The sequence below is a fragment of the Cajanus cajan genome, chromosome 6 (genome assembly GCF_000230855.2).
Source record: "Cajanus cajan strain Asha chromosome 6, NIPB_CcT2T_4, whole genome shotgun sequence".
NCBI lineage: Eukaryota > Viridiplantae > Streptophyta > Magnoliopsida > Fabales > Fabaceae > Cajanus > Cajanus cajan.
Window position 1 is genome coordinate 8,830,971 of NC_138522.1, and position 12,579 is coordinate 8,843,549.

At 30.3% G+C, this 12,579-nt stretch overlaps 1 protein-coding gene across 1 annotated transcript; it reads right to left on the reverse strand.

Moving 5' to 3' along the window:
- Window positions 1-2,698: 2,698 nt before the first annotated feature.
- On the reverse strand, window positions 2,699-3,885 carry LOC109810783 (snakin-2). Its single transcript, XM_020374338.3, has 4 exons — window positions 3,727-3,885; window positions 3,524-3,580; window positions 3,252-3,294; window positions 2,699-3,099 (listed from the first exon to the last, which is right to left on the reverse strand). The coding sequence occupies exons 1-4, from the start codon at window positions 3,781-3,783 to the stop codon at window positions 2,915-2,917; spliced, it is 342 nt and encodes a 113-aa protein (XP_020229927.1). The 5' UTR covers window positions 3,784-3,885; the 3' UTR covers window positions 2,699-2,914.
- Window positions 3,886-12,579: the final 8,694 nt, after the last annotated feature.

A 12,579-nucleotide genomic window follows, 5' to 3' on the forward strand; every position in this document is an offset into this window, starting at 1 on the left:
GATCATGGGCTTGTCGTATTTTACTCCATTTACTTTTTAACTTCGATTTCTTGCACTTCCACGATGTATAGACACGTGCAGAATGGGTGAAAATTTTAAGGTTTTTCAACTTTTTCTTGTTTTAGTTAGGGGCTCATGACAGCATAACCATCTTAATTTCTTACTAGTAGATAAACTCTAGTAGTTCGAATGATTATATTTTAACCAAATGGCAGTGCTAGCTAGGATTACGTTTAACAAATCATTAATTAAGCAACTTAAAGTATCATGTGAGCACATCTATGTTAAGTGTAATAAAGCACAATTAGTCACTTAGAACAACTTATTAGGCACCATGTGATATCATATACTTTTTAAATTGAAAGAATAGTAACACTATTTAATATAATTTTTTTATTATTAGTTGAAATTTGTTAAAAAAATTATAAAATTGTGTAGCTCTACTCTTTATTTATTTAATTTCATTCATGATTTTATAGTAACAATAACTAATATAAAAGAGTGTGCTAAAAGAAGTATTTTGTTGGTGCCGTTCTATTTTTACATTAATGTTTCTCAATATTTTACTTTTTAAGTAATTTGAATTTAACAACTATAACTTTGTTTGAAATTCGATCTTACATTCTCATCGTTGAGATTCCACATCATTTGCCTCAATTTTCAAGTACAATTCATATATTTATTAGACAATTTCACATAAATTTAATTGATTTTAAATTAAAATTTAATACTCGCAAATCAAAAGTACTCGATAAACAATATTTTTATTGTTTTTTTCATATTAATTTTTGTCATGAAAAAAGAAATAAGGACACAAAATAATTATAATAAATATATATTAAACTCTTCTCTCACTATAAGCCAATGTTATGTTAATACATCTCAATCCTAAGTCAAGTGTGTCTACTGCTTATTTGTTGGAATTTAATGCATGTTTGATAATACATTTTAAATGTGATTTTTGCTTCTATTTTAATTATAATTGATAACTTCTATTTTGACGTGATTTATCACCTTCAAAATTTTAACCAAATACATACTTATATTAATGGTGTTGAGCTTGGCTTATGGATTTTGCCATGGCCTAATTCTAAAATTCCTCCTTTTGTTCATGTTTTAAAAAAGATAGAGAAATCATGGTAATCATTTACACCGTATTTGTTAATGTTAGAGTGAAAATAGGTTAGAGAAAACACTTAGATCGATTGTGCCATTTCTTAATCGATTAAAACAACGATTACGATCGTCTGCAATTTTTTTTTTCAATTGCATGGATCTCAGCCGTTGAAATAAATATTACTTATATAAAATATTAATAAAAAATTATGATCATATATTAATCAACGGTGAAAAATTAAACTGCACGTGCTGCAGTTATTTTTTAAACTGCAGGCGAACCGTATCCTTAAAATAATTTTGCAAACCACCTTGATGTAGTACAATCAATCAAAATAACATCTAATATTAGTTTTTAGTTGTGGACTTTACAATATAAACCATATTCATAAATAAAAAATAACATTTGATAATAAAAATTTATTTTGAGGATTCGTGACTCGTAGATTAAGTGGAGACATAATAGTAAATTAACTTTTATTTATAATAATTATTTCTCTTTTATTTTTCTCTTTTTTTATTAATCCAAACACTAAATTCTATTTTACTTTTATCTATTTTCATTCACTTTTTTTTCCCGTAATTCTCTCAATTTTATTTCTTACTCATTTATTTTCTCGCAACTAACCAACTTCAAAGATTTTTTTGCTCAAGTTTCTCGTTGCCTGTTCCACTACTCAATGCATGTGTGTATTTATATACTACTAATCAGTGATGATGAAGCATAATAAATTATACATAAAGTACCAATAAGTTGTCCGGTTCAAATTTTGTATAAAAAATATATTTTATTAAAGATATCAGTTAAATTTTTTTTATACAGATAATTATTAATAAAATTGATAGATAATTCAAAAGTTAAAATATATTTTTAATCTTTTAAATTTAAAATTATTTCTTTTTATCTCCCAAATTTAAAATTATAATTTTTAGTCTATATAATTTTTAAAAATCTTATTTTAGGTCATCAGTTTACCGATAACATATTTATAAATGACAAATTGATATAGCTATATAATATCAATTTAATTTAATATGATATTTTTACTAACAAAATATCAATAAGTAAATTTTATACTTGATAAATTTTTTAACAAAATTTAAATATAAGAACTAAAATAAAATTTTTAAAATTATAAAAATTAATGATAATAATTTTAAATTTAAAAAATAAAAATAAATTTATCATAAATTTAATAGATTAAAAATATATTTAATTTAATTCAAATGAATGATATAGTTAAAAAAGATATGATTAAAAAAAGTTATTTATGATAGTAAATTATCATCTGTTTCCCGTGAGAGAGCAGCAATAGTACAAAAAATAAACGTCACTTTCGGAGTTGGGCTGGTGCCAAGGAGTGGAGGACCACGGCACAAATTAGGCTTCTGAAAATGAACAAAATTGGAGTCTATGGTCATCGTTTGAGTTTCTTCATACAAACATTCGACACTGTCTCTATACTTTCTTGCATTTTGCACCACTAAAATCTACTATCGGGTATAATAATAAAATAATGAGTATTCAAGATTTTTAACCAATAAAGTAAGACCAGATTTGGAAGACTAAGGAAACTAGAAATGGGAAATAAAAAGGTACTGTAATGTACTTTATATATTCAAGCAAACAAAGACACAAAGTTTACATGACTAATCATACGAGCACAAATTAAGTAGAAGGCACCCTAAATAAAACACTAACTAATAGTCTAATATAGCACACACATGGCCATAGAAAACACAAGTGCACTCTTATAGTACACTTAAAGTTTGGTGCATGATGATAATGTAATGAAAACTAAGGGCACTTGGTCTTGTTGCCATGGGTGGTCATATCAGTGTAGCATGTTCCACAGAGTTCTCTATTTCCAGAAGTACCAGGTGGGACACACTTGCACCTCACACAGCACGTCCCACATGCCCTATTGCACAGGTTGGGCCTCGAATGAGAACTGCACCGAGACTTGCACAACCCACCACAATCTGAAAAAAAAAAATAAAAAAAAAAACGCCCAGAAATCAAACTCCATTTCTTTCCACAAATTTCATTATTGCAATGTCACTAATTATGAACTATAGAAAATAGAAAGTGTAAGTGCCCAACTCTGGGAAAAATTATTTCAAAGATTAATTACCTAAGTCTTGCATCAGCCTTCTGTTCCCGTCTCTCACGATAAGCTGGAGAAAAATCCAACAAGATCAGTTACAATTTATAGTCACTGCATCAACAACTTTACTAAATAATAACAAGTAATGTTATATATTTTTAATCCATGAAAAAAATATAAACAATAAATGTTTTTAATCCTTACAAGTGGACTAAAATATTTTTAAAAAAAATCATAATAAGGAAACCAACATGTTTAAGCTAATTAAAATGACACTAAAAATTAATTTTAAAGCATACTGGCTCATTAGGAAAGTGCAGTTCTTCTTCTTCTTCTATCTTTAGATCAGATGAAACCTGCATGGAAAACAACCAAAAGAAATGAGAAAATTAATGGAAATAAAATCTTCCTCAGATTCTAGTGACACAAGCTGATAAACTAATCCATGCATAAGAAAATTTAATTCTTGGAACTATGCTTTCATTAATAGATAATAGTGTACCTTAACAAGGGACACTAGCAGCAACATCCCGAACACAAGAAGTACGCGTGGCGCCATAGCAGCAGAGACTCAGAATCTAAAGACCAAAGGGTTTGAAGTTTGAACTTCAAATCTCAACCAAGAAAGCTAGGTGACCAATACACACACTCCACAGTTCAAACATTGCTAGCATTATATAGACGAAAGCAAAAGCAGCACTGGGATATTTCTGTGAAATGTCCAAAATATCTACCATTAATACATCACATTTTTTTAACTCATAAATTATATGGCAGGGGTATGATTGCAAATATGGGAATTCGTTTTGGAAGAATAATGATAAAATAAAAAAAATAATTGTAATATTCTAAAACGTGATTCTTCCATTTTATAATTTTACGAAATGGCAGACATCTGTGTTTGTCGGGAATAGTGAAGTAGTGTCGGATACTAAAATTGTACTAAATAGGAATAACATTATAATACTATAATAAATATCTCACTGAAACAATTCTTTACAAATTCACAAAGTAAAAAAATATAAAATTAATTGGCAAACCTGTTGGTATATATATTCGAAGAAGTAATTAATCATTCTAAATATTATGAAAATCTAATCACATAAACTTTAGTTTTGAAATATGATAGTTTATTCTTATAAAAAAAATTGTATTATTTTTTTCTAGCTTAGTGTGGGAATGGTAAGATGTTGACGTTGATATCAAGTTGTGGGCATTGATTGCATACAGCTGGAAGAAAGCTGGAACTTGGAGGAGTACTCTTCACTCAGCCAATACATATCGCATTACACAGACAGACACCCCAATTCTGACACACTATTCAAACGAAGAAACCTAATCCTAACCTATGTCATTTAATTAAATTATTTAAAATTTAAATTATGAAATATATTATATTAGAAAAGAAATATTTATTATTATTTATAATTTATTTAGTGATGTTATTGTTTTTATAATATGATAGGAATTAGAAGGGAAATAATAAATTGATGTGGAGGAAGAATGAAAATAATTTGAAAGGGCATGTACCTTCCGTACTGGATGGCACAACAAAACGACAATGCATGAGTGATATGATTGTAGGCATCCCATCCCTTGAATAAAGAAAAGTGGATTCCACTTTCTACCAAAAAGGTTCCAACCTTAGTTGGCCTGCTCAAATTTTGAAAAGATCAGGCTTCCAGCTGGCACTTACGTCACCTATGCACTTTTATCCTTTTTTATTTAAATACAAATATAACTTGTTTTTATATAAATTACACATTTACACTCATATGTTTAGATATGAATTGATAAATATTATTTTAATTCTTTTATATAATCTTTTAAAATTTTTAAATAAAAAATCTTTTATAAACACTTTTAACTATTCCAAAACTTTCAAATTATTTTAGTCTTTTACCGGATCACTACAAAAAAATGTGTGATTTGTGGCGGTTATTTTGGCCGTTTCTAGCGGTTAAAAATTGCTAGAAATTGCATTACCGACGTAGTTAATAACCACCGGATCTACGGTCGCCAAAAATCGTTTGTGGCGTATATTTTGTAAACGCTGGTTTTGAACGCAAGAAAATGTGACACAAAACAAACTAAAAAATGTGACATACATACCCTGCGACAACTCTTGTTCAGCTCTCCTCCTCCTCTCTCCAGTTGTGGGCTTCATTCACAGTATTGAAATTCAGAAAACAAAGGTAGTTAGGGATTTCACAAATCGGAAACGCGAAGAGAAAGAGAGAGAGGGTTACCGATTGAGATTGCGATGATTCTGGCGCGGAGGTGGATGCATGCGACGCTTTGTTCTTCCTACCTGGGAGGAGTTTGCGAAAATGAGGGTTTTGCGAAAATCGAAAGCAAAAAGTTGAAATTGAAACGTACCATGCTTGCGAGAAGCTAGCGTGTGCTTCACTCTCGCCATGGGATTCAGTGGAAGAAGAAAACTAAACGAAACGAAACTTCACTCTTCCGAATTGATTTTCTTCAGTTTCGCCTCTTGCTCTTGCATTCTGTTTTCTCTTCTTTTTGAAATTTTCATTTTCCCCAAATTTTTCCCCAAAGTACCCCTGCCTAGCACAAATTGCCGGACTTCGTTTTAAATTTTTTTTTAAAGTTTAATGTTAATAAAAAAATTATTAAACTTTCTGGCGGTTTAAAATCGCCAGAAATTGCCAACACTTGTAACGGTTACCATTCATGCGGTTTAAAGCCACCAGAAATTGTCAATAATTTGTAACATTACCATCCTTGCAACAAAAGTAACACTTTTTAGCAGTTTATGGAAACCACAAAAAAAAACCGCCAGTAATTACCTATTTTTTTGTAGTGGATGTTAATAGGTAAGTACTAGTTAAACAAAGCACTATTTAATAGAATGAGATTTAGAATTTGTGAAGGAATAATATTTTATATAAAAGAAAGTTAAAACAGTAATAGTTTTTATAAAAAGAAGAAAAATCTTAATAAAAAAATTAGAAGATGACGATTTTAATTAATAATAGAAGAGTGAGTAATCACTTTGCTATTTAAAATTAGAAATATTATTATATAAGTTTTTGAATTAAATAAATATCAAATAAATCTCTTAACTGTAAAGTAATAATTACAATAATCAAATTTTTAAAATAAAAATTCGTAAAATAATAATATTCATATATATTTAGAGAATAAAATAATAATAATTTTAACATAAAATATACAAATAATGCTAATGTAATATAATATGTTAAAATTTTAAAATATATGCATGGAGTTTGATCTGGATAACATCAAAATGTTAGTAACATTCGTTAGCACTATGCTTAACATTTTTATTATTATTTAACTGAAACTTATTAGTAAACATAAATTTTATGAAATTTTCTTTTCATTTAATGGTTGATTCACACAAAATCACTATAAGTAAATTATCATATATAGTGACACATGTAGTGATATAATATGTGACACTAAAAATTATTTTTATTTACATAATAAATATAATATATGTTGGTATATTGTTAAAAAATGTAGATATAAATTATAATGACATATAAAATATATTATTAAATTTCGTTCAAAATTAACATTAAAATTGTGTATAATTATATATCAAATGGATATATATTTATACATATATTATATTTATAGTGATATTTTTTATATATTACTGTATGTAACATTTTTTGTAGTGAATTAATGATATTTTAATAAATTTTAACTAATAATATAAAAAGTATTAAAAAAAAAAGTTTTAACTTAATAACATGCCTGAAGGGCTGGTATTCCCAGTTTCTCACACTCAAACATAGGATGCTGTCATGAAAGTGATGCAACCAATTGTTAACAAATTGGTCTACAAAAGCACGAGATTCTCTTCAAACCTACATGTATAATTGACGTAACTGGGGATACAATCATATGCAGTATTTTTAATTCTAAAACGTATAATTTGAATATAATTTACAGTTAAATATGTTTTTATATTCTCTTAAACTTAAAGTAAGTTTTTAATAAATTTTTTAAAAATAGTCCATTTGCATCCTAACCTTCCCTTCAAAGGAAGAGAAATAATATCACTACAAAAAAAAAAAAAATTTAGCGACCAACAAAATCGGTTGCAAAATTGTTTAAATCAGTTGCTATTTTCATTAGTGACCAATTTGAAGTAGTCGCAAAAATCCTGGTTGCAAAATTATATAACGACAGAAGTATACTCGGTCGCTATTTAGTGACCGAAAATTTCGATCACTAAGTGGTCGCTATGATATTATGGTCACTATTGTATATGAGGACCAAATTGGTGACTGAACCAGATGTCGTTAAATCGGTTGCTAAATATGTTTTTTTATTAAAATAAAAACTATTTTTTTAGCGACCGAAATCGTTTTGTCGCCATTTTAACCAATAATTATTATTTTAGCGACTGATTAAGTGATCGATTATTGGCCACTAAAAAATTTGGTCGCTAAGTCAGTCTCTAAATAAAATTTGTAACCAAATCAAATTTGGTCGCTAATTATGTCGCTATTAGTGACGGAAAAAAATCGATCGCTAATTTTAGTGGCTAAATTGACTTTTTTTTATAGTGATAATAATTTAAAACATATTTCTAATTATTAAATTAAAAGATAAATATCTAACAAAATTTAAAATTCTCAAATTTAACTTTGGCAAATTGAATACTTGAATTCACAACATCTTCCACAACTAAAAATTCATCTAACTCGTTAATATATGAACCAACAAGAGCACATTCATTATTACACCATCACAAATTTTGATAAAAATAAGGTTAAAATCTTAATTTAGTCCCTTATAATATTTTAAAATTTTAATTTAATCTCACTTTAATTTTTATGTTTAATTTAGTCCCACCTATTAAAAATACTAACAATGTTTGTCTTTTATCTAAATTTTTCAAACGCCGTTTAGGAATGTCCATGTGATTGAGAATCACGAGTATGATTCTCACAACTCTTACTTAACAAATTCTTTTATGTGATATACATTGTGGGAATCACGAGCGTGATTAAGAATCACGAACGTGATTCTCACGGCTCTTGAACGGCATTTGAGAAATTTAGAAGAAAGATAAATATTGTAAACATTTTTGATAGATAAGACTAAATTGAACCAAAAAATTAAAGTAGAACTAAATTGAAACTTTTAAAAATATTATAAGGGATCAAATTAAGATTTTAGCCTAAAAATAAACTAATTCATGCGTTTAAATGCTGTCTTTTAGCACCAACTTCAATCAGAATTCCAATGATAAAGACTTAGAAGTTAATGTTCTTACCGTTCTTAATCTAACTCAATCACGTTCATTTTAATTTTCTTACCATCTTTCATATACTCTCTTAGTACCAACTCCGGCAAGAATTCTAATTATTATGCAAATAATAAATCTAATATAAATAAATAAATTTAAAATAACTCTAATATAAACAATTGTCAAGCACACATGTTTGCAATTTTAAATAAAGTAATGCTAACAAACAAAATAATAGTTATTGAGATTAATGTCATCTAAATATGTATTACATAGTCAGCAAGTGACGGATGGGACTTCATCAAGTCATTTGGGCTTTTGACTCATGACTTTCAGGACTTGTGTACCACATGGTCGAGGGGCGATCGTACTCTAACGACAACACTTGTCATCGAACATCATTAAAATGACTAGAAACAGATTCATTTAGGTATTGTGACTGCTTATCGTATGCCTAGATGCCTTCCATGTGCACTCATCATGGTTCGGTCGTTCGATCCTATCACAAACATCGGGCGGGGTTTGAAATACTAAACAATGAAAACCTTAATTCCCATAAGAAGTTCTTGTTGCTTTTAAAGAACGTTAGCATACCCCTACCTCCGTGTTATGTGCAGTGCAATATCAGGAGAGTGGGTGACGAGTAATGAGAAGTTACTGCCGAGGGTAAGTGTCTAAAGGATCTTTAAATTCTAAAATTGTTGTATTTTTGCAGTGGTAGTGTTGTAGTGAACTTTGTTATAGTAGTGCTCTCCTATACCTTTTTTGTATCAATTCTGTTAGCATAGGTGTCTCTTTTTACTTCTTTTGTTCATTTAGTATTTTTGGTATGTGTATATATTGGCCCTATAGTTCTACTTTTAGAGACAAGAAATTAAGAAACATTTCTTCAAATATCATTTTCCTGTCATTTCATGTGTTTTTCTATTATGGTATTAGAGCTCTAAATATCATAGCTATGGTTTGCTACATTCTATCATGGATATTGGTCCATCTCAAGATCCTTCTTCACCGTATTATCTTCACCCATCAGAAAACCCATCACTGATTCTTGAGGTCATGGGTAGGTAATTCCTCTAAGGAATTTTCAATTGCCTAGAATCATAAGCTACTACCTTTCCTTCTTGCATCAACACTTCACCCAAACCTATCTTAGAAACATTAACATATACCACAAAAGACTTACTAAGATCGGTAAATGCTAACACTGGTGCACTAGTCGATCTTTCCTTAAGAGTTTGATAACTACTCTCACACTTACTATCTCACACAAAGACAACACTCTTCTTAGTCAATCTGCTCAAAGGTAATGCTATCTTAGAAATTTACTTAATAAATCTCCAATAACAATGAGCTAATCTAAGAAAACTCCTAACTTCACTAACTGACTTAGGTATCTCCCACTTAAGCACAACTTCTACCTTAAATAGATATATATTATACCTCCGCTAGAAATTACAAGACCTATAAAATTCACTTCATACAATCAAAAATCATACTTAGAATACCTACTTTAAACCTTCATATATACCATCCCTAAGCATGTACGAATCAATCACTGTTTACTCCATATAGCATGTACATGAACCAACTTTACCACATAACATCATACAACCTTAAACAACCTTTCAATCCATATGACAACGCCTCAGAACATCATAACCAAATCAGTTTTTATTCTTGCATTGCCTAACAACTCAAAACATCATGACACCATACATATCCCTTCAACAACTATCAAAGAAAATGATACCTAGAGAGTTATACTCATCCAAATGATCTCAAACCTATCTCAAAAGAAAGCTAAGAGAATAAGCTACAACTCTTATGAAGACATAAGATTCTAAAAAGATCATCTTCTTAACTAAAAATTCAAAAACCACAACAAATATATTCAACGCTTACAGTTATACCTCTAATCACTAAAGCAATTATAACAGAAGTTCTAGACCTCCGTTTTATCTTATTCTAGATTCATTGAAAGATAACATCCAATACTACAACTTTCATGAAGACCACAATATCTAATTCTGTCAATACGATACTCATACTGGCACAACAAAACTGCAGCGAAAATATCCCCTACACCATACAACAATAGTGTACTAACATCCCACAAAATAGCTCAAACATTCCAAACTCACTCCTTTCCACCTCAAACTCATATCCAAGTTTCCTACTACAATTCTAAACCAAAACAACTCACATATTCAGTACAAAGGACTTAGAAAAATAAAACTCATATGCTACCTAAACCATAAAAGGTTAACATGCAAGCATCAAACTCCAGAAATCATCAACACTTCAATCTCTCCTTAAGAATGCCCCGTTCCCAACTAAGATTTGTAGGCACTTTCAGTATTTTGGAACGGCTCGTTCCAATCTAGGAACGGCCCGTTCTGAGATACTAAATCACCCTCGTTTTAGTATTTTGGAACGACCCGTTCCAATTTGGGAATGACCTGTTCTGGGCTACTAAATCACCCCTATTGGGCTTTGGGCCTTCGTACAATCTGTGAAAATCGGGCTGTTACATCTTATCCTAACACCATACAATCCATTACAGAATACAAAGTGTACCTTTGTTCTTCACTCAGTTCATGGAAGTCAAAGAAGAAGAACACAGTCTCCAGAAATTCTTGTGAAGTAAAGTATAGAGCCATGGAAGTTGTGACATGTGAGATTCAATGGCTAACTTTTCTCTTGTGAGACCTTCAAATTCCTTTCAAAACTTTAGCCTTGTTATATTGTGCCAATCAATATGCACTGCATATAGCTGTCAATTCTGTATTTCATGAACATACAAAGCATATTGAATTGGACTGCCACATTGTTAAAGAAAAGACTCAACATGGGCTGATGAGATTGTTGCCTATTTCTTCTTCTTGGCAACTTGCTGACATTTATACCAAAGCCTTGAGCCCCCAACAATGTCATTTTCTAGTTCCCAAGCTGGGTCTCCTCAATCTACTCCCCAACTTGCGGGGGGATATCAAAGGAAACGGATACTCGCCACCTAGAAGGAAGCCTAGCCAATACAAATTCTAAAATTGTTGTATCTTTGCAGTGGTAGTGCTATAGTGGTCCTTGTCATAATAGTGTTTTCCTATACCTTTTTCGTACCAATTTTGTTAGAATAGGTGTCCCTTTTTTTCTTTTTTTGTCTGTTTCTTCATTTAGTATTTTTGGTGTGTGTATATATTGGACCTGTAACTCTACTTTCAGAGACAAGAAATTAAGAAACATTTATTCAAATATCATTTTCCTCTCATTTTCTGTGTTTTTCTATTAAGAGGTTAACAAATAGAAACATAGAGAGACTACTCACCTTGAATGCTCTGATGATAAACACTATAACTTGTTGCCACAACATTTTGGCACCCATCGTGGGATTTGGTAAAACAATCTCGATGCGTCATTGTTTAATCTTGTTATTGTTGAGATATGACACGTCTTATGAGGAAAAACTCTACATCAAAATCACCAACTTTGTAGTAGTTGCGGACAACCAAAAAGGAGTTGCGGTAAGAGAACGATCAAGCAAAAAGAAAGGCAGAGGGAGTAGAAAGAATAGTATGAGAGACCTAAGCACAAATGTGAAAGGAAGAGAAAAAAGGAAGACAGAAGATTGAAGAGGAGCAGCGAGTCTTAAGAGCTTAGTTGATAAATTAATACACCCATTAATGCATGATAAAAAGAATTATTACAATATATAAAATTAAGCACAATAAAAATATTTTAGTACCATAGAAATGCATATAGGGATGGCAATGAGACTCCATGGGGCGGGTAATAGTAAACCCACCTCCGCCTCGCTGGATGAGAATTGGCCCCATATCCACCCCATATCTAGGGATGGCAACGGGGCGGGTCAGGTACGGGTTTCATGATACCCATCCTCGTTCCCGCGAGTTAAACCCATCCCCGTTCCCGTACCCGTACCCATCGGGTATGTGATTTTCATCCCCATCCCCGTCCCCGTCGGGTATCGGGTATACCTGTACCCGTACTCGTACTTGTCAATTTTTTTATTTTTTATTTTTATAAAAAAATGATATTTTTAAATTATTTTTTTATTATTATAATTATAATTAAGTTATTTCT